Raw genomic sequence first — 27,848 nt, forward strand, 5'->3', positions numbered from 1 at the left:
TAGAGTTTCTTATATATACAGGTAGGCTGGCTACATAGCATGTGCGTATGTGTGGTGGCAAATGGCAAAGTCATGCATGGTTCTATAACACATTTTAACTGATTTATCGGTATTTATCGGTATTTTTGCATCATAGCTTTAAGTGACGCAAGACAATTCTCTTTTCTTACCTACCTGCAATTATCCGGAAACTGATAATACTCCATCAATCTTATTTTACACTAATAATTTCTCCACCGCAAGGGGTTGTTATCGCGTTTAACGGCTTAAAATTTTGATGACCGGATGTTTAAAACATGTTTCTGTTTTGACAGCAGCAAAGATATCTGTGACGTCAAAGATAGTTGTTAGCGAGCCGAACAGAGATCTCTTGGCTGGTGAAGACGCCCCTTTACATTGTCGATGATTACTTTTTTTGTAACTCATGCAAAATGAGATTAAAAGTCATTGCGAATTAGCGCACTTTTCTTAATGGCCACTGTGATTGACAAGCATTTTACATTTGGGCTGGGTTTTGTTTGTTTTGTTGTATTTGATTAAAAGCACTTACAAGCGCCTGTAATTTACCTGAAATAACAGCTATCTTTAACAACCACGTACTTATAAGACTCGGTATTAACGATCTCCGACCAATCAGTATTGCGTTAAATTCAATGTAAAAGCTGGCCTATCGTGTGATAACAAATTTCGTGACATACTTGACATTTCGTGCAAGAACCAATTTTTAACTTGACCCAGTTTAAGCGACACTAACAGTCTCCGCATGACAGATTCCAGGACAAACGTAGTTTATTTGAACGTATTCATTGCTTTCAAAGGAATCAACGTGTTCGTCTTTCCTTGCCATAAAGAGCTCCCGCTGAAGCGGTTAATACAGGGACCGTATCTACGTAAGTTAGCTACTGAACACGAATCTGCATAAGCTGTAAGCCCAAGAAGACAGAGAAGACAGAAAGCTCAAAGCTGTCCTCAGTTAACTGTGGCAGCCTGAATTATAAACGGTGAGTTAATGGTAATTACTTGTAGAATAGTAATTTTGAATGGACACCAGCAAATCTCACCCAGTATTTCCCTCGAAGCAATTCAAAATGTAGCTTGCTGCCAGTGAGGGATAAAGTAGGATGGATTTCAGAAGGAAATACGCGATTTAACAGCGCTCGATTGGAGTTTGAGGTCATTTTTTACAGAGCGTAAACAAGATTAGATATCACACGCCAACAAAACTACTTCCATCGGAGTTTACCTTTATTGCCTGCAGTAATGTATATGCCTTTATCGCGATTTTTCATAAAGTATTCAGTGTTGTTTAATGAAAGAAATGCAAACTAATTTGACAATTCAGTTCACTTCTTCTTAAACAATCCAAAATGGGCGCACAGGTTTGAAGAACCCGTAAACACAAGAGGTTGTTTGAAAGAATTCAAAACCTTACGAGAACCAATGCTGTAGGCGAGGGTGTAGGTATATTAAATTCTTTCGAATTGCCCAAAACTTACTCGAGTGGTTGTCATAACAGTTTGCGCCCGTTTCCTTTTTGTCTTATAAACTAAAGCCAACAACATGAAATGATACGTCAAAACTGTCACAGGAAACCAATCAAAGCTCACATTATATGATTAAAATTTTGTCAAAACAATAGCACATGCCAATTTTCGTGAAGAAGGAATTCAAAACGCCGACTTATTATACTTTTTGTCTCACCTTCAAGTGAGTTAAGGCAGCTGACGCGTTAGATTTTCTTGGCTTTCTTGGCTCACTCTCTAGCTAGGCGGAGGATTCAAGCTCAAGCAAGGCCAATGTATTACTTTCTTGTCTCACTTTAAAGAGGAATTCGAAAGTACAACCTCCTGTGTGAACATTCTCCAACCCAAACTATTTAATTAAGTTACAGCAGGAGACCGTAAGCGCGCGCCATTTCTAGTATTGGGGTTGTCCCCATGATATGGGACAATAATTCTATTTTTAGAACAAATTGCGCCATCGCCTGCGGCACACGCGCGTACATGCTGCGAGGATTTTTGTGGATGTCGCGCGGGGAAATGGCATCCGAAATTCCCGAAATGTTTCATGTTTTTAGCCCACAACTCAACGCGTTTACGTCTGTTGGAATTTTTCTTAAGTATTTTCGTCGTAAGCTGCTCCAGTTTGAGTGAAGTAAGACAGTGTCGAATTTAGGTATGTTCCGCGTTAAGCTTATATATATCGCTGACCAAGTTGTGTTCCGACGGATGCTTCTTTTTTCATGAGCTGTACATTACTCCACTTTAAATTTCACATATATCGAAGATTAACAGCTTTTCCATTACACAGCAAAAAACTAGCTGGATATATTTTGATATAGCAGAGCTTCAGGACATCATAGTTTCCTAGCTCCTCTTGCCACACGCTTGCGAGGAATTTAATTGCCAGTCTATCGCGACTGAAAAGTAAAACAAAATAATTGCTAGTTTGGTCAGTTTGAGGTTCGCCTGAATTGTAAGCAACGCTTGATGTTTCATCAAGGCCCAAAAACGTTACCTCCGTAGATACTGCTCAGTTTTATTCGCGTAAAAATCCAGTAAATTCTCTGTTGTCGATGAATGAGAGCGCCCGCCGATGTGTGTTTTGTACAGTCAGTAAACATGACAAATTGCACTTCCGCCGCACTTTCGTGTGAAAGCGTACATCGAACTCAAACAATAACTCTATAGTTTTTAAATATGTTTAAGATTGATAAATGTTTGAGAACGTATTAAAAGCTAAGCTGAAAATATGTGAATAAAGCAGAAATAATCAGCAAAGTTACGATGACACTTTCTTTAATCAACTTCGAATAACGATTTCGATTTTTGTTGATCGAGTTATCAAAACTCCTTGTCTATTTTCATTTTCGCAGTGTAAAACTTCACTATGTTTATGTTGCCTTTTTTGCGTTCGTGAAATTTGTTGCAGCATCTCAACACAAAAGATAACTAAAGAAATCTCTGTCAAGATTTGTTGACAATTGAAAACACCGACTCGGACTTGAAAGTGCACGAGCTGCACTATGCAAACGATCTAATTGTACGCGTCAGACTTTCCTTTCAAAAACTTTTGCAAACTCACCAAACAAGCAGAAACAATAAGAAACCATCAAAACAGGTTTTGGTTATGATTAACCATTGTCTGAGAAACTCACGAATTAACTCGATACCCTGAGTAGAGAGTTTTCTTGCTATACTCGTAAGTCAGAACAAACGCAAAAACATACGCGTAAGCGTACAACTAGCGCGAGCAGATCTTATTATTCATTCCCAGCGCGAGATTGAAGTCTTGTTTTCGACCCTGAAAAACCCACCTTTTCCATTAGCTCAGAGCATAAAACTACATATAAGCGCCCTCGTTCGTATTCCCTGCCTTATTCCCTGCCATCGCTGTGAAAAATATGCAAGATAATCTCTCAAGGTGTCTCAACTCTCACCATTTGATCACGCAACGCGACAACATCCCCGCGAGAGCCCCCGACATGTGCGTGGATCCGCGCGGATATATGACGTCAGGATGGCGCAATTTGTTCTAAAAATAGAAAAATTGTCCCATATCATAGGTGCACGCGGATCCCAAGGCTTACGGTCTCCGTCCCCGATTATGGCTCCTAGTTACAGACGACACGTACGCTTCATATATATCGCGAACGTTGATTGCATGACGATTTTTTTTTTAATCAAAGCAATAACACATGGCAACTTTCTAGCAAGGAGGAATTCGAAACGCCGACTTATTGCTTTTTTTGTCTCACCCCCAGTGAGTTAAGGCAGCCGACGCATTACTTTTTCTTGTCTTTCTTGGCTCACTCTCTAGCTAGGCGGAGGATTCAGGCTTAATTAAAGGCCAGTGCATTACTTTCTTGTCTGACTTTCAAGTGAGATTTGACTTATACTTTCGAATTCCTTGCTTACAAGTTCCTGTGTGAACGTAAACTGTCACATCCTCCAACCCAAACTATATATAGCGCGCGCGTTGATTACCAGTTTTGTGCGTTGATTGTATGACGACATGTACATTTTTTATCAAAACAATGACACATGCCAACCTTCTAGGAGGAATTCGAAAGGCCAACTTTCGCTCAAGTGAGTTAAGGCCGCTGACGTATTACTTTTTCTTGGCTCACTCCCTAGCTAGGCGGAAGATTCAAGCCCAATTTAAGGCCAGTACGTTACTTTCGTGTCTCACTCAAGTGAGTTTTAACTTGTACTTTCGTATTCCTTGTTTTAACTAACAGAGAATTCGAAAGTACAAGTTCCTTTGTGAATTTCTGGTAGAACTTAATTCAGTTTGACGTATCTGCTACTCATAACAGGTCAAATAACGTCTGAGATCATTACTTTCAAAGAGCCGTTACTTTCAGGAACTACGAAATTTTCTCGCTAGTTTCGATAGCGAGGGGAGGGGGCGCTATTTAACTTTGGAAGCTTCAAGGTATAGTATTTATCTTAGACGTATTACCAGCTAAGTGCGTAAGATTGTCACCATTATCCCCTTAAGTTGGGGAAAAAACTGGCTTTAGTCGCTCTTGAACAGGAAGGGAACTAGATACACCACCTTTGGCGAAGCTCGCGAGACTTTCCATATATATTTCTCTATTAAGAATCGACTCGTGTTGTAATGTAATGGACACATCAGAGAGGTCATATGATAGTCGCGACAACAGCTGCATGCACTGTCCTGTCGGTGGCAATAATCCCGGTGGAGCGACAACAGATTATCTTACATGTAAAAGTACACCTCAATATATCTGATCTGCTCTAGATTATGTTATGTGCGTTATTAAAATGCCATTTAATCTGCAATAAAATGACACTCAAAGACATGCCCACGCTCTGTAGAATGTATATAATGTCATTTCAATTGAGGTGCATTGTATGAGTACAGCTTTTTTGCGAGGTTAATTTAAGGGTAATACGACACAGATGAAATGTCACCAATTTGCGAAATTTCCCATTGAGATTGAGACTTTGGACCGCTAGACGCACATTTCACAGGCAAGTAGTTTGATATTTGATGAAAGATTACAACTACGTTTATTTAACAATCGACATTCACAGTACAGTGTTCGTGTAGTTGTTCAACGATAGGGAAACTAGAATTGCATAGTACCATGATTAATGATTTATGTACAGAGATGCAAAAATCACTGTTTTGCCGATCAAGGCTCGTTTTAATTTGCATCCAAAAGGGTGCCTGAGATATCGGAACTCGCAGAGTTTGCACATAAATTCTTTTTATTATTTCCTATGTTAATAACCGTAAAGCGGCTTCAAGGCAAGCGTTAAATGAGCTCAGTCACAGTATTTTGAGTTATTTTGGCCACGTACAAATTGACCTTTCAATTGAAGAAAACCTGAAAATAACAGTTTACCAAGATAGCAATGCACCAAAGAAATAATAATAAACCATAGAGGAACAAGGATGGTTAAGGATGGAGAAGATTAATTCGGATTACAAACGATCAAACTTGAGAAATTTAGGTTAAACTTTTCAAGATGCACAAACCATGACGCAGCTTCTTTAAGGAGTTACAGTAGACTCCTCACTACGTTCCAGGCTCTTTCCGTAAAAACTGATGTTTTACGGCTCAGTCCAAAACTTCCGTGCTTAGTAGGTTTACATAGCTGGAATTTGGAAATATTTAGCTCTTTTATTCCCAGAGTTAAATGAAACCCTGCATGATTTTTAAGGGTGCGTTTCTTTAAGAAAATCCAAGATTGGATTCTTAAATCCGAAAACGGCCTTCTTTTCTAAACAGATTAATCCGAGCTAGGTCTCTCGGATGATGGTGCGTCAAAGGAACCGCAGAATCCACTCTGGGCAAGGATTCTTCGGTTCCTTTGATGCACCATGATCCGAGTGATCTTGGATTGATCTGTTTAGTAAAGAAAAGCAAAATCCGTTTTCTGATTTAAGAATCCAACCATTCTAATGAAATCTTGTAAACAGGCAATTTCATCGGTTGCCGCTGTTTATTTTGAATATACTTTTTTTTTTTGTAAGAATATAATTGATAAGAATATCGAGGCTGAAATTTGCGAAATTATATATGAGAATACTTCAAGAATAAACCCGAGGCAAAGATTTTAAAAAGACTTTAATTTTGTTTGCTGAAAATTATGTAAATACAATACAATTATATGTTTTAGCTAGACCTTATAAAAATTCTTCCTTTCCCTAAACGACGAAACTAGCATAGAAAAAGAAAAAACGCAAACTCGGCAAGTCGTATGTTCGATGCTAATAACATTTCTCCAGGAAGTTATCAGTTGTGTAATATCAGGGTTTATTGCCTGCAAAATTACTTTAACGCCATCAAAGTCACGATAGAACAGAAAATTTGACGTTTTGTCGGCATAATCCAATATACTTTTAACTAAGCTAAGAATATTCACATGATTTTCAGCCTAAAATCGGCAGAAAATTCTAAATTGAATATTCAGCACTAGCTGGAAAAAAACCCGATATTCTTATCCTGGGAAACTTGGAAATAGAGCAGCATTTGGACGTTTCGGGTTAACGTACGGGCGAACTTCCATTAATAGTTAATGTTTCATCGAACAAATCATTTCTTCTCTCCGTAGACTTTATTGCACATTCAACCGGAATAACGATCACTTAAACGACAGACGCCCACGTCAGACACCAGGTAACTAACAAGTGAATTTACATCCTGTTTATACCGACATCTTTAGTTTTCACTTAGAAAAATTAAGCAAAGTCGAATCCAACGTAAAATTCAATTTGATTTAATACACCATTTCGGCTGGCCACTGCCCGAGCCTTCTTCAGGTTTGGAGAAAATGTCCGCCTCTTCACTTTAACATTATGATAAAATGGCATGACATGAACGTGGCCCTACCGTATTTAGGCAGTGATTACTGATGATTTAGCCGTACTACCTTAGAATCTTTCTTCAAATTGTTAAGTCGGCCGAGATCTGCAGTAGTGGTCAAACATAAATCTGATTATGAATTACAACTGAGAAATTGAAAAAGTTTTCATTAGTGCCCCTGATCAGCACTGAAATATCCTAATGTGATGTTATCAAGTTATTTATCGTTCCTAATGAATCTGGAATGCCGGGGAATGTACTCAGGCTAAAGTAATTTTAAGTGCTGAATGTACCTCCGGTTGCCGCGAATGATTTTGTTTAGTCAAATAAATATACTATATTAAAAAATTGTAATCTTAACAGATCTATAAGAGATGGAGCATGTGATGATAAGCGTCCAACACAACGATGACACCAGCCAGATTTGAATCTCGTTAACCGATGATCTGATTCACTCAGCAGGATCTCGTTACATCTGTAAGGCTCCATCCAAACTACGCCTGAGAAATTTGAAAACGCAGCTGTATTTCTACGGGTAGGCCGTAACGAAAACGGAGCTTTTAGAACGACGCTCTTCAAACCGGAGAAATTTGAAAACGCCGGCTTTTCGTTTTCGTGTGGACAGACAACATTTTGAAAACGGAGCTTTTCGAAAACGATGGGAGCACGACAATCATTTGATTTCCCTAACCGAGTTCTCCTCAACTAACAAATCCAAAATAACCGGTGATTGTTGCGTTTTCAAATTCCTCCTACGTAGTGTGGACGGGGCCTAAATCTGTAACAGCCACTCTCCTCTTGGACTTCTTAATTTCAATTCTGTAATTGTATTTTAGGGAATGCATCTAAACCATTTTTTTAAATTCTGGATCATTGGATAATGCAATTCGAGAGTTTTCATTGGCTTAGCAATCATGAGTTATGAGCCATTATACGTACGCGTGATTTTTGGGGCCTCTTTTATTTTTATTTTAGTTTCGTTTTCAATATTTTGGGGAAGGGGGGGGGGGGGACGTTCTCAATAAAACAATTATTCTACTCGAGTTTGTTGGACACGAGCTGACTATAGCCCACGCGCTCGTGGAATAATTGTTAAATAGCCTCCAGAGTCCTTTATTTGTCCGTCAAAATATTTCATTGAAAGTACCTAATTCACAAATAAAGGACTTGCCTAATAAGACAACTTTAACCAGACTGAATACAAGATTAACAAGAATGTTGTTGGAAAATTAGTAGACATTTTCATAAAAGATATATAAGCCTAAGTTTTAAATATGCTGTGGGAGCGGAAAATATCGCTATGAATTGAAAGAACTCTAAGCACCCACGGAAACACCCACGTTCGACTCGCATGTAATTTCCACAGCTAAAGTTTCAGTTTCTCGTTCTCCTTATAATCCATTCGTGTGTTGCCGTAGTCTAAAATTCATACGCTACAACCGGGTTCTTTCTTGAAGGTCTGTTTTGGAAGGTGAAAGCCTTCCTTGGTGCATGGTATTCTTAATCAAAGGACGTTTGAGCACGTATAGTCTGATTTGTGGCACCAAGCTGTTCGATCTGTTTCGGGATGCTATTCGCTTTTGTCATCAGTCCAGTTTCTAACATAAGCATCTACATCGAAACATGTGGTTAATTCCTTCCGTTTTGCTGAAAATACAGCAGCTTACCAACAGTACGATTGGTACATTGGGCAATTTATTTTACTCGAATGGAGCAGCTGCCTCGGATCTCTGTCTTTTATATTTACCGCTACACAATTATTATTTTAAAAAATTAAGAAAAAGATGCGTCAATGGTATAGCCCAAGACACGATACACGAAGCTAACAACTTGGTTTAGTCTCAACAGGCAACCATTTGGTTCTACGATGTTCGTTCCTAAAGTACATGTGTTTTGTGTGCAGTTACTATTTAATGAACATTTTGCAACATGGTCAGATTTTCAGAACTATTTCATTTATTTCGATTACTTTAGCTTTTCATATGCGGATGATAACTAATTTCCACAAACAGAAATCAATAATTTGTAATCGTATAAATTGTGTTTTCTTTAATTTCCATAAACATTTAAAAATGTGCACTGCATAAATATTCACAAACTCAGTGACGATTAAATTAACTACCGCGGAGGAACGAAAATAGAGAGCGCGAAGGTAACGCCGTTTGTCTCGTATGCTGGTTGAAATACGCATCATAAATCTGTAGTTCCTAAGCAGAACAAAAGACGAGGCCAAGCTGATCATGAAACGTAGAATCAATTTTAAAAATCTGTAATAATCGTAAGCTTAAAAAGGATTTCCGTCAAATTCATAAGATGATTGAAGAAGCCCTAGCCAAAGCCATAGCCGAAAAACACAGCACATACATGCAAAGGTAAGAGGTTGGCTTAATTGAAATTTTTACTAGAAGGAAACTTTTTGGCCATAGTTGTAATCACTTTGGCTTTACAGACATGGTATATAGGTTGACATGCAAAATATTTCTTGAAATCTGTTATTAGACAAATTGCTACTTTGCGAAGCAATACCCGGACTTTTTCAATTTAGTAGGTGGGAACTCTGAGCAAACAAGAAGTTTGATTTTAAATGACACGTTTTTCCACTGCGGATTTAAATTGCCTTTACTATGTTTTCCGAGTATTTTTGCTCACAAATTTGAGCGTCTGATCTATTCGGACTAATAAATCAAGTGCTTAGTTTGATTTTCACTATTTTTATAACAGAAACTTCGAATTGACCACATTTCTCAGTAAAATCTATGAGAAACCTGAACCACTCGGTGAAAAACAAATTTGAAGTCCGTCACGCGAAACGAAGGTCGTGAATTGATTCGTAGGTTATCTGTGGAAACACTGAACGTTTCTATTTATTTGTCAGGTTTTGTCGAATAAATTCAGTATGATATATTACTAAATATCTTAAACACGATTTTTTTTAACAGATAAGCCCGAAAATTGCCATGACAAAGGTGACATTTATATAACACTGAGCGTTTATGTGAGAATTCTGATTTTACAAAAACATGATCATTCCTGAAAATGCATTTTTTTGGGGGGGTGAAACAAGCCATTAGTTTCTATTAAGCTAAACAGCCCTTTCTTTCCGGTCAAATTGGACAATTTTACAATTTCGACGAGTTTTGTTCGTAACCTAATTTTTTTTAATAAAATAGCACTTTACGTTATTCATGAGATGTGCACTGTTGCATAATTAAATCACCTTTTGCAAGAAATAAATTTATACCAGAACCAAAGCTATAATTTTGAGTGAATTAGTGATCAACATCTATGAAAGCATGCAAATTAGACAGCCTTAGCAACTACTTTGCTGCCATCCGTTGTTATGCATATGTATTTGAACCTGTCGTAACCACATAGGCGCGCACGCTTAATACTGTCCGTGGTGAGAATCCCATTGACATTGTTTTTTTTTATGAACTTGGTAAAGGGATCTTTGCCTCGATTGATAATTCGCGTCGTAAACTTCCATTACTTGTGTGCATTTAGCTAAAATGTGAAAACTTGTCAATGGTAAATACTCAAGAAGAGAATAATGCACCTTCAGTATGTAAACACTATATGAAAGATTTCATTAGCTAAATGACCAGCTCAGGTTCATATTTACCGTCCTCATTGAACTTCGCCGCTTATAGCTACCACTGCCCCGAAATACACGCACAAAACAAACAAAACAACAACACCAAAAAATTCGCAAGAAAGCCGGTTTGATATTTTGTCACTAAATGCATAATTGATTATTATAAGTTCTAAAGATGTGATCACTAAATTAATTGTGGGGAATCGTTTAAATGCAAAAAAGTAAAATTAAGTCATTTTATATACCCGTCTTATCATTGCAATGCCGATTGTCATTTAGGGCTCTAGATTCTATCACTTGAATGTATTAAAAAAAACACACAGACACATTTAACGAGAAGGTTTAAAAAAAGCGTCTCTGTGCTGGTGTGAGATTTCTTCCGGATGTCAACAACTAAAATAAACATCGCTAAGCTCTTATGTTCTCTTTTTCCATCTTTTTTTCTTTTTGTTCCTGACTAATTATAACTTTTTTTATTTGGTAGTAAGGCCTTCAAAAATTCTTGTTTAGGATATATATATATATATATATATATATATATATATATATATATATATATATATATATATATACATACATACCTGTACAAAATCTTGCATGCAATGGAAACACAAGACACAAGATATTTTCACGACTTGACAAAATTTGTACGCATGCGCACAGCCAATTTTTAGCTGTGCAGCCCAGCTGAATAACCCTGCTTGTTAAAACCAGTCAGTGCGGATGTTTTGGTAAATCTCTAGATCCCTTGAGGAATCAATCGAAATCATGTCGTACTAACTACGACAAAATCCTTTAGCAGAAGTGCATTCTCAGTTATGAGTTCAAGCAAAATTCAACATATTAAATTTCATTAGAGCCGCTTATATGAATCCAATTTCCTTTTGGCATTTTCCAATCATTTCCATTAGGACAAGGCTGTCAGGGTTCCATTCTGGCTGAACAAAAACTTTGCCTTATAAAAGCGTGAAATAACACAAAACGACGTGAACGTTTAGTAATGTTTTCCCTATATGTTTCCGTAACCAAGAAACGTCCCTTCTTTGTCCATCCAAGCTGTCTTCGGTTACCTCTCCAAAAGCAAGTCAAAGTACAAAAAAATTTATGTGATAATGTAGAAGCAATAATGTGTGAAAGAAAAACTGTTGGCTTGTAAAACATCCTTGTCGATAATATAGCCTTTGCGTGTCAACATTTTGTTATACCTGCCACGCCATAACTTGTTCGTTTAGTAGTCACGTTTCATTAATGTTGGTGACGTAAATCACTGACACTATAGGGATGGAATAAAGGCTAGATTGTTAATATATAAAACGGTCGTGAGCGAGCACAAAATTCTGATGTTTCTCGTTTGAAAGTCAAATCATGGCAACGTTTACAGCATTGATTGATCGTGACTAACATTAGAAGGCGTAAAAGGCAATAACATTTCCAAATAATATCACACTGAAAAGGGTGAGTTGATCGCAAACATCCTGTGTTGAAATATTATTCAATGAATATTGAAGAAGACTTTCCGTTTGTCAAAGTAGTTAGTTTGACAAATACTCTGTTTGAATGCATTAAGGTACTTTACGAATGACGATTGATATTTGGCGATTACGACGAGTTCAATCCTTACTAAATTCATGTGACTTGTTCCAAACATTTCGCCTTGGTCATTTATGCCATATTTAATTTCAAGTGTAATTCCAAGATTGTGAGGCGAAACCGAAGCAACGGGGATTTATGTTTTGTGCTACCACGCATGTATACTGAAAAACTGGAAGGGAAATACGATTAAGACGCACAAAAAAGCCTTTTATACTTCAAAAGCCGACATTAAGCCCTTTAACTTGTTTTTGGCAAATTGGTATTTCGTACCTGATTATTTGCTTTATTTGTCGAGTCAAGCCAAAATAAGCAAAAATTAATAAATCTTCCGGAGGATCTTTCCCTTGCTAATGACAGCAAATGACCTTGTGTCGTGTGGGCTAAAACGTAAAGTGACTAAGTACAAATAAAATCACTGCCTCTAGAATGCATTCAAATGTGGCTGTCAACTATTATACAATTTTTAATCTGTTTCTTACGAAATTGTTGTCTCGTATGGCCAAGAAGGTTAAGAAAATATCCGGCACGTTTGAATTAATGAAACACATTCTGTTGAGCTCCTAAGGCTGAGGAAGTATAAGTAAGAAGAAAGATTCACGCAAATTTTTCTACCAGCTCATGAGTAAATTTATGACAAGCTAAAATTATGTAAAAAAGGTGTCCTTCAGCGTAACTAACTAAACCGACTGTTCTATTTCTTATTCTTCTTCAGCTGTCATTTTTAGGCCATTTGGTAATTAGGAAAAAAAAGCTTTAGACATTTTATTTCAAAATTTTGTGTAATAAAATTTGCATATACTTAAAATTAAACTTTATCCTTTATCTCTTTCCAGGCGACACAATTAAATTTCATCTCGTGGCTTTTTTCTGAGGAGTGGCTCAGTGTGTGGTGAATTATGTGAGGACAAAAATCCAATAACGAAAGAGGTAGGACACTTTTTGTATTAAATCAATGTAAAACCAGCTTGCAAGGAATATCAAGTACAGTAAATTACTTAAATTGGTATTAAATTTTCCATGGTCTCGATCTAACAGCAAAAAATCTAGTCTTGTACGAGTTTTTTAAAGGATAACAATGGTGTTATGATTTCGGTAAGAGTTCCATTTCTTGAATGTCCATGTTTGATCGTATTGTTTGTCTTTTTTTCCATTGATTGTGATGCATGAATGGATACTAACCTGTTCCAAAAAGGCGTGCGTAATTTTGATTTCCTTTTAGAAATGAATTAGTTTTGATAAACATCACATCATTGCTGAATTTTTTCTACCAGTTCGGGTTGTGGCAGATAATCGCTGAAAGTGATCGTCGCCTATAATTTTTGTCTTTTACTTTCGCCCTTGTTTAGAACTATCATTGTTTTTCATCCAAAATATTTCTAAAATGGCATGTATACAAGGCTAAAAACTAGAAAAGAAAAATTACTATAAAGCCGAACGTTTTCCACTTATTCCCATCATCAGGCGCATTAAAGATTTGAAAAGATTTAAAATAAACAAGGTCTGAATGTCTTCCTTTCCGAATTTGCACTTTTTTTAAGATCGCTACATTCTTTCGTGAAAGCGTATTTAATAAGTAGACATCGAAAAAAAAATGGTACAGGTTTTTTCTGATTACTTTGACGGGTAAAGTATTTTGTGGGTGAATTTTAATTAATTTTCCTTCAACGAGGATTTTTGCCAACACTGTTGATTTTCTGCACTTTTAACATTCATACAAAATAACAAAATAACCTAAAATTGTAAATAACTTGTTTAACTTAAACATGGCTAACAACACGATTTGGTTCTCTACTGTCACTGTTTATTTCCTGTTTCTAATTTCTTGCGAGGTGAATTTTTTGTTTTTTTTGTCTATAGTCATTAATAGAAGGCACGGAAAGTCGGAATTTGCCAATCACTTCCAGGATTAAATAAGTTCAAAGAAAAATACGAAGAGAATTTAATCGTTTCCGTGTCTGAAAGCACCAAGGAGCACGCAAAGGAAAGTCTTATGCAAATGACCAGGGCGCAACAGACCAACCGGCTAGTCGTGCGACTCTCGTGGTTTCAGGCTGAACAAGCGAGCATTCGATCACATTTGTTATCGCTGGAAAAAAACATTTGATCATCCTTGAAAGGGCACTTACCACAATTCAAAAGTGTGATAATTATCGGGAAATTAAAGTGATTTGAAGCCAGAGAACTCCGCCAATAGAAGCATTAAAAAGAGAACAGAAAGTAAACGACAACGAAAAGTTGACAAAAGATGTTCTCGACTATGTTTTTAAATTTTAAGAAGTGACACTTTGAAAGAAAAGATTTGGGTGGTCGCTAGAAATAGAAATTCTTGAATACCGGGCGGTGTCGTTTCTTAACCAGACTGGCACTCACTCAAGTCAGGAATGAAAATTTTCTCGTTGTAGGCGCCAAAAAGATTTCATCGTAGATGAACATAGCTTTGGGCGATCTTTTATTGAATTACCAATGTTAAAGCATGCTAAGCTTAACATGAGGACGTACACAAGGCTACATATTTCTTGGTCAAAATAGAGATTTTATTTCTCACGTTGATGGACAGGACTGGATCTTAAAGAATACTCACGGCGTAAACTATAGATTAGACACAGTCAAACTGACACAAAGCAATTCAAATTGTTTCTAGCCCCAGTCTAGGTTTTCAACCTATTGCCAACTTCCAAAAATCAGACTATCGATATCTTGCAACTTTAATTTTTATTTGGAACATTTGTGCTAAAAATGCATTCAAGTCGCTCAGTATCGGCCATTAATAAGTGTCAAGAAGGAATATAGGACGATTGTGACTCGCCATGAATAATTAAAGTCTTGCATTATACTGTAAAAATCAAAAGCTATCAAACTCATCGCCTTCAGTTGCTCAATTGAGATACTTGAGATGCGTCATGCGTTCATCAGCCGGTTTACTTCTCAGTTGTCAGCTTAAGGTCAATTAACAACAACAACAACAACAACAACAACAACAACCATTTATTTGTACTCACAATTTATAAAATAATTACAATAAACATTAAATTAGTATAGAGTACTGCCTGCCCAAAATAACCATAAGGGCTAAAAAGAATGGGCAGAAAATTAATTGAAACGCTGCTATGATATTAGGTGATTTTTGCTCAATGTAGAAAATGTTCTTCAAACCAAAGAAACTGTCATAAAGGCAGTAGTTTAACCCGTTGAAACGAAGAGACACGAATGGTTAAGATTAGAAGAGATTGAGATGGATAAAGAAAGGCGAATTGGAAGAAAATAAAGTACACTACTACTTGTGACGCAGCCCTATTAAATAAAGCTACCGCTATGTCGCTATGTTCTAAATTTCCAACAGGCATAATTTTTTCAATTGCCTTGTTTACGCCAACGCGCACGTCGTCTTATGGTTGAAGTGGAACTCTTAGCTTATTGGCGCGCGCCGCCTCTTTGGGAATTCTCTGAGCAATTAACTGTCCCGTGAAATAATTGCTTTTAATTTGTTATGCACGACAGTACGCTTGTGCATCTATTAGCCTTTTGTTTTCAAAGCGAAGCCACAGAAAACACAGGTGACTTCGGGCAACTGTTTTATCGAATTCGCACGTAACAACCGAAACTCCAACCAATGAGTGAGTATGTCACATTTATGGTGGTTGACGTAAATGTCCAGATTTCAATTTAGATTTCTTCTGACTGGCATCATAAACTTGTGATCAGTGAATCAGGCGAAACCAATTGGAGTGAACAGAAACTCGCTCCGCAGCAGAGCTTGAACGAAGTAAGGTAAGGTCAGTATTTATTTCCTCGCAATCTTCTACAAATTGTTTCCACTTAAAAAAGCCGTTATATTGTTTGTACAGTATATTGTTCATTCGGTTATTACTGAGTAATTTAGTATTACTGACAATCTTTCTATGTAAACGTTATATTGGGTTACGAACAGAGTAGCAGAGAGGAAAACTTTTAGTCGATCGTCGACTGCGAGAATTAATATGTAACTCTCTTTTCTTTCGTAAATTTGATTCATTCCAAACAGACTTCCTCTGACATAAGTGATCTGTAGATATATTTTCATCTCCTTATGAAAAAAGATAGAGGCCTTTTTCATTTAATTTATCCTTCATCTGTATTAGCATTCTGTTAAAAACCGATTATACGTTTTAGCCAGATCGAGGAAAATATAGTTTTCCTAGAAGTCTGATGAAATTTGCATTGAACTCCCTTAAAGCTCTTTCTGTAACTAAGACACGTTTTACCAATTGTTCATGCACTTTGCAAGCTAAGGGATTTATTTTACATTTTAAATCGCTGCATTATCGGTGCAAGCAGATTCAAAGACAGAATGCCAAATCTCGTTCTCCAAACAAAAGACATAGTCGTTTTTGTTATATCACATTTCCAAGCTCAATTAAAGTTGAACGCAAATCAATAGGGCTTAATGAATACAAAATAACAACTGTAAAGGGCTTCCGCCGTGATTTTACAAACAGGGATAGGTTTTGATTATAGTTATTCTGCCTTAGATTATGTCTTTGGGCAATTAAAAAATATTTTCAAGCCTAATAAACAATTGGAAAGCGCAACATAGCTTTAGTTCGTAAAACAGTCGATCATTTCGCACTCGCGATAAAAAACGTTTATCGATAAAATCTTGCCGCATAACCTTGCTAGAAATGAAATGCTATAACTTGATTCGGTGATATGATATTAATTTCACGTTTGTTCCGGCTCCCATTAGGGGTTCGAAGAAACAGTCAAAATAAATGAAATTATACTTATGACTGTTAATAAACAAGGAGTTTTTGTTTCTCCTTCTGTTTCTTTGTACCTGTAGGCCCAGTGAAATACTTCGTCTCGGTCTATCCGACCAATATTCATAAGTTTACAAGTCCACGGCAATACCGAATCACGTATGAATGTCGTCTTAAGTAGATTCAAGTCACGTTATGTAAACCTTTCCAAGCAATTATATTTATCAGTAGGGTAACAAGCAGACTGGTGACTAGTGCAAATCTGACTATGTCTTGACCTATGTTTCTGATTTCTGCCAAAAAAGATATTTTACAGTCAAATGTACTTTCAATTCCCAGGAATCATACCGTAATCATTTCTTATCTCGGTTTTTTATTTGTGAAAATGTCGTTGAAATGAGATAATTGTTAAATTTCTCTCTCTCCTTTCATATTACTTAATAAAGGCTACCAGCTATAAATGCTCTTAACTGTATTTAGCCAAGTAGGGGGCGGAAGGGACTTTAAGTACCCGCGGTGATTACAATCTTTTCTCTCTTAAACAGCTTTCAAGCATTGTGATCGTCAAACCTTGAATGAATTTGCCTAAAATATTTCACATGACGTAACGTTTCTATGGAAACCATGTTTCAAAAGTGGGTGCTTTTCAGAAATTTATTGATTTTTAAACCTTCAGTCTAGTACGAATCTGGATTTTATGACGATTTTATTCTGTATTCTCTTTTCATCTTTTCATATCTGGTATCCTTATTCATTTGTTTTTACTGTGTAAACGAGCTATTTTGATTTATTTGAAAACGTTTTGAAATCCAAGCAGTGGAGGACATTTTGAAATATGTGATGTCATTTGTCGTAATCTGACGTCATGGTTGACACCTGATTATCACTAAAAAATGAAAGTTTGGACGTTTCACGTAAGTTTGATTACTAATGAGTTCACAATTCTTTGAGATACATGCATGGATATGAGGAGGCACAAAAAAGAGTCCTTACCTCCCGCTCAGCGAAAGAAAAAACGACCCAGAATAAATACGATTGATCAAATTCAGGTTCAAAGTCTGTAACGCAAATCATCGAGAAGAGTTAACTCAACTCTTAGCACCAAATATTGATCTAAGTTGAGGCTATTGGACACGAGCACAGGCAGGGCCCATTGTCTTTTGTTCCTTGGCCAAACACGGACGTAACTGTCAGAGTGCCCCGAAACCAGCATAAATTGGCACCGGCAAAAGGCTGGGGTCGCCAGACCTGACGAAATTCTGGGAGAGACGAGCTTTGCACTACGTGTACTATGTAGAAATTCACCTACTGTAGTCGCTTGATGTAACAACAACCACAACAAAAACAACAACGGAAACGAAACAAAAAAAAAAAAAAAAAAAAAAGAAACAGGATTTTACTCCGGCAGTGTAGGTGGTTCAAGTAGGACTCTATTTTACCTTACCTAATTACCATTCCAGTTCTATATTACAGAATACTTCCGACTGAGATGTCTTTACAACATAGCTTACACAAAAAAGTAATCTTAAAGTATCTCTTGTGAAAGGTTTATTTACGAGTTGGGGCGGTAGTAGTTGGATGATTATTGAAGCCAAAAACCACAGTGGAAACGGCAAATTAGTCAGTCGGTAAAGCAATGGCTTTATTTAACAAATTCGACAAGGTCTGCACCTGCGTTACATATATAAACCAGAACGTTTTTTGCAGGTCATCCGCGGCACGCAACAACATTAAATAGCTGATTTGATATTGCACTGAGCTACATTTGCGTCAGAACGTGAACCACAACAGCTGAGGAACTACACAGTGCGTTTACAGTAATCAGTTCTAAGATAACTGACACCATGCAGTGACGAAATTAACAGATATGAATTAGGAGATTCTTAAAGAAGATATAAAAGTGTTATATTTTACCAACTCTGTCATCAGCGCTGTAGTTAACTTTGTATTTATCCACTGTGATCTGCTAGTAATGGCTGGAGAGCGTGCAAAGCACCAAAAAGTACGTAATTGATGAAAAAGCTTGTTATGTGGAAGCGTTAATATAACTTGACTATTTCCAGCGACTATTTCTTTTAGTACATTTGCGATTTCGTGGTAAAACCCTTATTAAATTCTTGCTAAATTTAGGATAGTGCTTATAAATTTCAGCCTGGCGATGTCGCTAAAATTTCTAAGAATCAAAGAAATCGCATAATTAATGGTCGCTTAATTTTGCAATAGCCGAAAAGCCGCTAAATTTAGTCGCCAATCCTCCGTACTAAGGACGTGATTGCCTTAAAGTTTTTTTTTGACTGCTTTTCTTCCCGTTCTATACTTATGTTGTTTGGAAAATGTGAAGATGTCACTGACATGCACTTGTAAAACGTCCAACTTTAACTTTAATCACGGTAATCAAAATCGCGAAGCTCCTCTCCGTGTTTATCTGTTTAAAATCGTCAGTTTTTAGGTCATCTCTAGCTGCTCTACTGTCACTTTGGTAAAAACAAGGCTCGATAAATTCAACAATGGCGTAGCAGCGTCCAGCAAAAGAATTAAGCTATGGCTGATTCGTGATATTTTTAGCAAACAATCAGCGCAAAACTGTGTTTATCACACGTACAAAAGATAGAGACAATGAAATAAAAAGTTGTATTTATATAAGGCAGATGTGACAATTGAAATTATCGCTAAAGCTCTCTATGTTCTGCTTTAAAAACGCGGCTTTATATTATTTCAAACTTGCCTATTGGTTCATTAAACATCTCTTGGCTTAACTTCGATGGCGCCAATTGAAAAGATATGTTGAATTTTCACCTTTTTTACGAGTTACAAGGCGATTTGCGTCAAAAAACCCAATTAAAGACCATCTCTGGCAAACTAAATATGATCGGAATTGTTCCGTTTAGTTTCAAAAACCTTTCTTCTATAAATTAAACACCGGACACGATATTGCAACCTGGTGACAGCTGTTGGCCATATCTGTTTACTTTTTATCTGTAATTTTGTACATATTCATCACGTTAAAAGCAATAAAACGTCCAAAACTCAGCAACAAAGTACCCGTCGCCATCCAGCGGTGCTTTCAACAGAATAGCGTATTTTTCTGCGGCTCTTTTTGAGCGCTAAGTTAGTACTTGATGAAACGTTTCCATTTCCATTCCTAAATTTCTCCATTTGCAACATTTTGTCTTAGTTTGAATACTTGGTCACATGTCTGCCAATGTCAATTTACCGCTAATGTAACGACATCACGTATTGTGTTATCTTGTTTGCAGATTTGTTAGTCCGCGTGAAACAAATCACGGTACATCGGGGTGATAAGGGCACCGCACTCGGTTCGGATATTAAACACTCGTCGAAGACCGGATTGTGAAAAATCAGTTTCAGAAGATTCAACGCTCAAGAAGACTAAACCGCGACTAGGTAAGTGCTATAGAGGCAAAGGTTCCGTAATAAATACGTTTAAAACTGTCTTGGGGGTTAGTAGAGGTTGAATTAGTCATTTATTCATATTTCCGCTCTCAGAAAAAAAAGAGATATAAAAAAGAGTACAACTCCGATTCCATGCAGCAGCGTCTGCATTTTAAACCTGGGTCGCTCTGGCTTTCAAGTGACACGCAGCTAGGCAGTTAGGAAAGCAGAAGGAAATTTGCACTTCTTTATTTGGCTCGGGGGCATCAACCACCAGTACATTATTGCGTGTATACGGCGACTCCGATTAACATTATTTGCCGACGAGAAATGTTCCGTGATCGAAGAGGCGGTAATAAACTCAAAATGAAGCAAATATTACGTTATTCCTTTTTCGACCAGGTTTCGTTGTTCTTTGTTATCAAACAAACCGCTTTTTGTGCTGCAACAAATATTTTAAGATTGCTAGGAGATAAATGCCATTAGAGTAATATATCAACTAACGTAGTGGCGCCAGAGAGAGATCCATTAGTACATACGGACAAATAAATCTGTTCAATACTTACTAAAAACGTCCCGTTTTTAATTTCTCTCAAATTGTCTAGCACTGACCCTTTCGCAAACGTGACTTTCGTTCAAACAAAATATCCCTGTCAACCTCTGAAAAAGTGCCGTCTTCCGCTTCATGTGAGCGATGTTTTTAGCGGCGTCGGGGTTCAGTGAAGATTTTTTTTATTTTGGCACGGAAAAACAGGCTCGAAATAGCAGTAATTCTAACCGAATAATCTTCCTTCACTTTTGACAGACTTCTCAAAAACACGATTCTCGCGTCTTCAGAGAAAACAATGAAATTTAAACATAGTTCCTACGAATTCAGAACAATGTACACGGTATGATTTTCTACTAGATAATTTAATCCGTTTTAATGCTCGTTATTTTTGTTACCCAATTTTAGTTATGATGTTTTTCAGGGTTTTATTGTGCAACAGTCGAACAGGAAGACAACAATCTAAGAGTTAAATTGCTCGTGATTTTTCCTTGTTTGCACTGCTGATGGTTAAATTTATTTGTTTACCAATTGCTTCTCTTGCTCTTGTCTTCTCGTGACCATTCCATATTACCCGTCTTTAGCCAGTAAACTATCTACTTCTTAGGTTATTTATTGGCTCACCTTCAATTTTTCCTTTCGTTTATTTTTCCGTTCGGGTTCATGAAGCCTTAAGTTAAGTTATCACAGACAAATTCTAAGTTAGTTACAGCTAAGCAATATAAACATTTCAGGAATTGCGTTTTCACGTTTAATCACACTGAACAGAAGCGGGTGTTTGTTCAAAGCTATCGCAAGGGTTTATCTGTAAACAAAACCCCATTAAGGCCAACCTCTCTTTATCCTATGCTACACATTGTGTCAAACCACGACTCTAGCTGCTTGAGGAGCGTTGATCGACTAGCGATTCTTTATTTCATGGCAAAAAAAAAAAAAAAAACACAACAACAACAGCAGGCGAGTAGAACAAAAAACAATCTTCAAAAAGTGGATAGTGCAGTTCTTCATCGCCAAAATTCTTAACTTGACACATTCATATTTCTAGCCAGCGGTTTGGAAAAAAAAAAATAGCTGACTTCTTACAGGTAACTAGTTCTTTTCGCGTCTCAGTGGAGAACACCCGATGAAATTATATTGATTCCTAGTCTGATTGATTTCAAGCGCTTTTTACTTGCCACAAGTATCCAGTATAAATCACATTTTCATCATTTCATGATTTTGTTTTACTGCGCTTCGCAATCGGTTTAACGTTTTGGGCCACTTTCTCAATCAAGTTAGGTAGCGTCTAGATTAAGCCGCAGGAATTTGAAAACGAAGCATTCTTTCTACCGTTAGGCCGACTGTCCAAACTAGTCGGTCACGAAAACAGAGCTTTTAAAAAATGCTTTTGAACGAAAAGTAATTTGAAAACGCCGGCTTCTCATTTTCGCGTGGACGGAAAGTATTTTGAAAACGGAGCTTTTCGGAAACGATGACGTCTCGATAATCATGATATTTCCCTGACCGTGGTTTTCCTCAAAACACATTTTCAAAATGGCCGGTCATTGTTGCGTTTTTGAAATTTCTCCGGCGTAGTGTGGACGGAAAACAATTGATACATTTTCAGAGTGAAACCTTTTTCAAATTCCTCGGCGTAGTGTGCACGTGGTCTAAAACCAAAATCGATCGCAACTCGCTCGCACGCGTTTTCCCGCGCTTTGCGTCGGTTACATGTGTTTGTCTCGAGCTTTGATTGGTTCACGATTGTCTGTATCCTTTGTGATTGCCTAGAATGAATGCTTTGGTTTTGATTATGCGACACTCAATTGAATACCTTATGAAGCCACAGCACAGAATACTTATGAAGCCACAGCACGAGTTTTTGTATTGCTTTTAGATATATGGTCACGGCTTTCGCCAGAATAACAGCAACAAGAATTTGAGGTACATGTTGCATGGAGTCGTAAATCACAAGAGATTAACTTGCGCCAAAGAGAAAAATCGCGATAAACAATATGGGCTAACCCCTAGTATAGTGAGGCAAAATATCTTGTTCCTCGTTAAATTAACCCTAGAATTCTCGAAAGTTAAGTCAGTTAGAGGAGGCCAAAACAACTTTAGGTCTGTTCTTACTTTAGTTAGGTACAAAGAAAAAGACGTTTCGGTTGGACCTGAGGGTTTTAACTGCCACTGGTACGGCAGGCACAGATGCCGTATGTAAGACTAAAGTTGATCACAGCCCAGTAACCTTCTATTTACTTTTTCTTTTTCTTTTTCACAGAGGACCTGAAAACGTACAATAAAAATGTTCAACAATTCCAATGGAACAGTGGCAAATGGTAAGGATAATGTACTTCAGGCTTGAGCTTTTGCTGCTTAAGGTATCGATACCAGGCTCCTGTCAATCTCCTTGTCAGAGTTCACTATCCTTCTGGTTGGCACCAAGATTCGGAGCCTCTGTGCGAGCCAGCACTAGAACAGCGGTTGCTCTCGCTGCGTATGTTCAGAACCACTCATGCGCACAATACTTTCGGTGCAAGGATTTTCTGATTCCGCTTTTTGTTTTCGCCCAGAGGGCAGGGTGTTCAGTCACCGCTGACCGTCATGTAACGCGCGAACTCTGGGGAGGAGTTTGGGTCCCTGTAATCCACTTCATCAAAACAGCTCTGTGCTCATACATTAGCTGCTTCTAGATCCATGTTGCCCTACGAACAGCCGAGAAACATTGATACAAATAGTGAATTTGAAGGAGATACAAACCGGCATTGGCTCCTAGCTTAGATCATTAAGTGTTTTGCATACCTCCCAACTCAAACAATAGAAAACAAAACCACGGAACAAAATGATTTGCTTGACGCCGGCTGACAAACAAATTTGCGCCGTTTCAAAGTGCACGATCTGATCACGTGCGAGACGAAAGTTTAAGTTGTTGTTTTCCTAAAGATTTTTGTTTCCCCTTGGGAATTAGCGAGTTTTGACCCGCGACACGCGACATGTTCTCCTCCAATCGGAAAACGTATCTGAATTGCGAGGTATAACAAAACTGCTTAAAGCCCTGTTGACCTCAAGATCAATACAGAAAACTCGCTATTATTGTTCTTGCAAAGGGCAGTTTAGGTCGACTTCTTAATACTAAAATGTGAACAGTTTTATGATTTTTTAATTATTTGCAAGAACTGTTGATGGGCAGGCTGTCAATGAACCCTTCATATTAAAGATGAAACAATATACTTTTTTGATTTCTTTCTCAGCAACAAACTCCACTGTTGCTCCACCGTCACAGTCCTTTATTCCTGTGAGTATCAAGATTGGCATGACGACAGCATATGTAGTGATTTTTATTATTGCTCTATTCGGCAATACCTTTGGCTTGTTCGTGGTGTTGAAGAAGTCCTCTCGATCTACCAGCGTCACGAATCTGTTCATCGCGAACATGGCCGTTGCAGATCTCCTTTTAACTTTCACAGTTATGCCGTTCCAAGTGGGCTACTACTACCGTGGAACCGCCTGGATTGGAGGAATGCTGGGTACCATAACATGCAAGGCTTTGTTTTACCTCATCCCAGTTTCAATAGCGGCGACTGTTTTAACAATGATGCTCATTTCATTCGATAGGTTTTATGCGATATTCTATCCTTTAAGAGAAAAGATCTTCCGAAAGCCGAAAATCTTGTCATGCACCATCTGGATCCTGTCTTTTGTGTTAATGTTGCCATATCCTATGTTGTTTCAAGTTCGGTTTAATTCAGATCTAAACGTGGATCAATGTATACAAGTTTGGCCCTGGGAAGATCCAAACGATACAACCCATGCGGAAACTTTTCGCGTCCTCAAGATCTTCCACAGCACCGTTTTCGTTCTACTTTACGCACTGCCACTTTCTATAACTATTGTCATCTACTTCTTAATTTGCCGGAAACTATGGCTTCGGAAAATCCCTGGAAACCTAACAGATGGTAATCGCGCCGCGGCTGAAAAATCGAAACGCAAAGTTGTGCGACTGCTGGTCGTCATTGTCGTGATATTTGCATTGTGTTGGTTCCCGAACTATGTCAATCACTACTTTTGGTTCGTACGACCTGATCTATATCTAAAGGGCAGGTTACCCCTTGAAGTGGAATTTTTCAACATCTGGATAGGACATGCAAACAGCGCAATAAACCCATGTGTCTATATCCTGCTTAATGCTAAGTTTCGCAAGGAACTTGTCGTGATGCTTGCTTGTTGCCCTTGTCTTCGGGATTACAGCGAAAAGTTGTCACGTTTCTTGTCCTCAAACAATGACTGCAATGATAACAGTTTTACAACAGGCGGCACCATGTGGAAGATGATGTCTTTTGGTCGAGTTACAGCGTACACCTTACCGTGTAGCCCCACGGGAAATGAAAGAGGACGCACGAATCTCTCTCTGTCGTGGATGAGTGTCAGAGAAAATGGTCCGAAGGAGGAAAAACAGAGTGACAATGCAACGTTTACCACCGCTGACACGGGAGCAGAAACACCCTCAGCTTAGTGACGCGTTGCGCGTTCACCCTTTAACTGCAAGGATAGTTGTTTCTGCGCATTACAGAACAGTCTCCGTCATGCTTTTTAAGAGATAGAGAGACGTGGCACAGATTTCAAAAAGCTGAGTAGTCGATTCGACAATTGGTTCATGTTTTCACTTCCAACTTGGAACACTATTCCGGAATGGCCCATGCCCGACAACTGGTTGATACGCAGTGTATTCCTCTTTCCGCCTTTTGAACCTTACTAACCGCTACAGTTTCAATAGGCCAACATTTACGTACTGTATAGATTTCCTGTCTTAGAAACATCCAGAAAATAGACTTTTGGACATTTGAGTAGTCGGACACATGATCTGAAACGAATTCTGTAGACCATGAACGGAGGATACTCGAGTAAAATATCGAGCCGAGAGATAATATCAGTAGATATAAATTATGTATCATCGGAAAATATGTATACGAATCATTCTGTCACATTTCAAAGAACTGTACTGTAGGCAATAAGGTAAGAAATTATTCTAGCCCTGTCCAAATATCTCGCGTATAGCCTGCCTCAAAGGGAACAAGGTTTTTGGCACACTGCATACCCTTTGAGTTTAATTGTCGTAGTTTTCATAATTGCAATCGGAGTACAGTTGGACTCCGCTAAATCGAACTCGGTTTTTTCGAATTCCCCGTAATTTCGAACTCAAAGCCATTTCCCTTGGATTTGCCTTTCAGTCATTTACTATCGACTATTTCGAACTATTTTTCGTTTCCCCCGAGAGTTCGAAATAGCGGGGTTCAACGTTACCGGAATTCACTTAATATTGACAGATTTTGTTTTCCTATACAGTTGAACCCAGCTATTCAAACTCGGATATTTCAAACTCCCCGTTGTTTCAAACTCAAACCATTTCCCTTGGATTTGCCCTTCAGTCATTTACTATCGGGTATTTTGAACTATTTTTCGTTTCCTCTGAGAGTTCGAAATACCTGGCTTCAACTGTATTTAGTATCTGGGAGTTGGGGGGGGGGGTTAAAGGGGGAGGGGGGAGAGAGAGAGAGTGTGTGTGTGTGTGGGGGGGGGGGGGGGATAGGAAACCCTTATCCTAAGAGGCCAGAAAGCACTACACCACTGAAATAAGCTATACTCGCAAATGGATAATATTAATATTCATATTATTATTAATTTTGCCACAAGCACTTCAATTGACCAGCCTCTTAAATTAAGATGTAGATTAAACAAACTCTCAGAACAGTAGAGTATATGCGAATGAATTTTTTCTTGATCAAAACTGATTCTGACATGTACATACTTCTACATATTATGTAATACTTTACAGCGGATAAATTCTGTCAGCAACACCGCGATATGATATATTTAGTCATGTTAGCAATGTATAAAATGACTTTCAAATCAAAGAAAATCTCATAGTAATTAACTCCATGGTCAAGTGTGGACCAAGATGAAAAAAAAAAAAAGTTAGTTAATAAGTGAGCACCAGTAAAAACTAAAAGGAATGAATGGGTCGAAATTGGAAGACTGGGCCAGGACACAGTTAAGAACGCGAAGAATTGGGAGTGTACCTAAGACGAGGCATTCACTCCATTCACTATATCTTAACTGAAACTAACAACAGGACCGTTGATTTAGCGAGATTAAATTAGGACATCCCAGGGTTCATTAAGATGCCCCTTATAAATATTTTACGAAATAGTGAGTTAAATAAATGGATGTAAGTTACAACCTTTTAGTCAATTTAAGAAATTATGTTTCATGGAGTGACTTCTGAGTCATAAATCACCCGTCGTCTATTAGCGAGGATAACGTCCAAATAATGATGAGTTAATGAGGTTTCTTCCTGTCTCCGAAACTGTAAAATATTGATAATGTAAGATAATGTAATTTATTATTAACTGTGAATAATAAAGAAGTATGATAAGGTGCATAAAAGATTTGAAGTTTGTTTTATAACGCAGTGTCGATTCTGATTGGCTAAAGAACTATGTTTTATGACAATGCAAAACAGGTCAGGAAAGAGCGTTAAATCAGTACCCCTCCCTCCCAATATTTTCTTTCCCTTTCCTGGGCACTCGCCATTGTACCTTACCACTACACCGTAGGACGCTTTGTTCCCTCTCCAAGGGTTACCGTAAATCCTCGAATAAGCGCCCCCCCCCCCCTGGAATAAGCTCCCCCTTCGAATAAAAACCCCTCCCATCGACCAAAATTTAAAATAAGCGCCCCCCTCGAATAAGCGCCCCCTCGCCTCCCCCTATTTTGTGGACGAGCAGTGAGAGAGAAAAGAGTGTATAGGTTTCGTCTTGTAGTATTAGATTTGAACATTGTTTCAGTTTGTGACCACGTGAATTTCTAATGGTGCCGCGATTTAAACTTTAGGATCAGCTTTTTATGTCGATGAACAGCTTATGTTGTTGTTTAAGTGCTGATGATGCATTAAAAAAATGATCATGTGAGGCCACGATCTGGGAAAATTAAATAAGCGCCCCTCTCCCATCCCCCTCGATTAAGCGTTCCCCTCGAATAAGCGCCTCCGTCCAGTTCTCCTAAATTTGAAATTAGCGCCCTGGGCGCTAATTGGAAGATTTACGGTATACCGGTTAGGGCTAGGCTCCCCTGGTTTTTGAATTCAATATAGCCCGGGCCCAATAA

The 27,848-nt window shown here is 37.9% G+C and overlaps 1 protein-coding gene across 9 annotated transcripts; it reads left to right on the forward strand.

Annotated features, from left to right (window-relative positions):
* LOC145478346 (prolactin-releasing peptide receptor-like) lies at nt 1–26,261 on the forward strand. 9 transcript variants are annotated; one of them, XM_081456338.1, is made up of 7 exons: nt 1–1,001; nt 6,591–6,655; nt 7,205–7,376; nt 12,863–12,956; nt 20,023–20,170; nt 22,966–23,023; nt 23,936–26,261. In XM_081456338.1, the coding sequence occupies exons 6-7, from the start codon at nt 22,990–22,992 to the stop codon at nt 25,195–25,197; spliced, it is 1,296 nt and encodes a 431-aa protein (XP_081312464.1). In that variant the 5' UTR covers nt 1–1,001; nt 6,591–6,655; nt 7,205–7,376; nt 12,863–12,956; nt 20,023–20,170; nt 22,966–22,989; the 3' UTR covers nt 25,198–26,261. The 9 variants fall into 9 exon arrangements, with proteins under 9 accessions (XP_081312464.1, XP_081312465.1, XP_081312467.1 ...); XM_081456339.1 differs by having other exon boundaries at nt 6,591–7,318; XM_081456341.1 differs by lacking the exon at nt 7,205–7,376.
* Nucleotides 26,262–27,848: the final 1,587 nt, after the last annotated feature.

Source organism: Orbicella franksi, chromosome 2, assembly GCF_964199315.1.
Source record: "Orbicella franksi chromosome 2, jaOrbFran1.1, whole genome shotgun sequence".
NCBI lineage: Eukaryota > Metazoa > Cnidaria > Anthozoa > Scleractinia > Merulinidae > Orbicella > Orbicella franksi.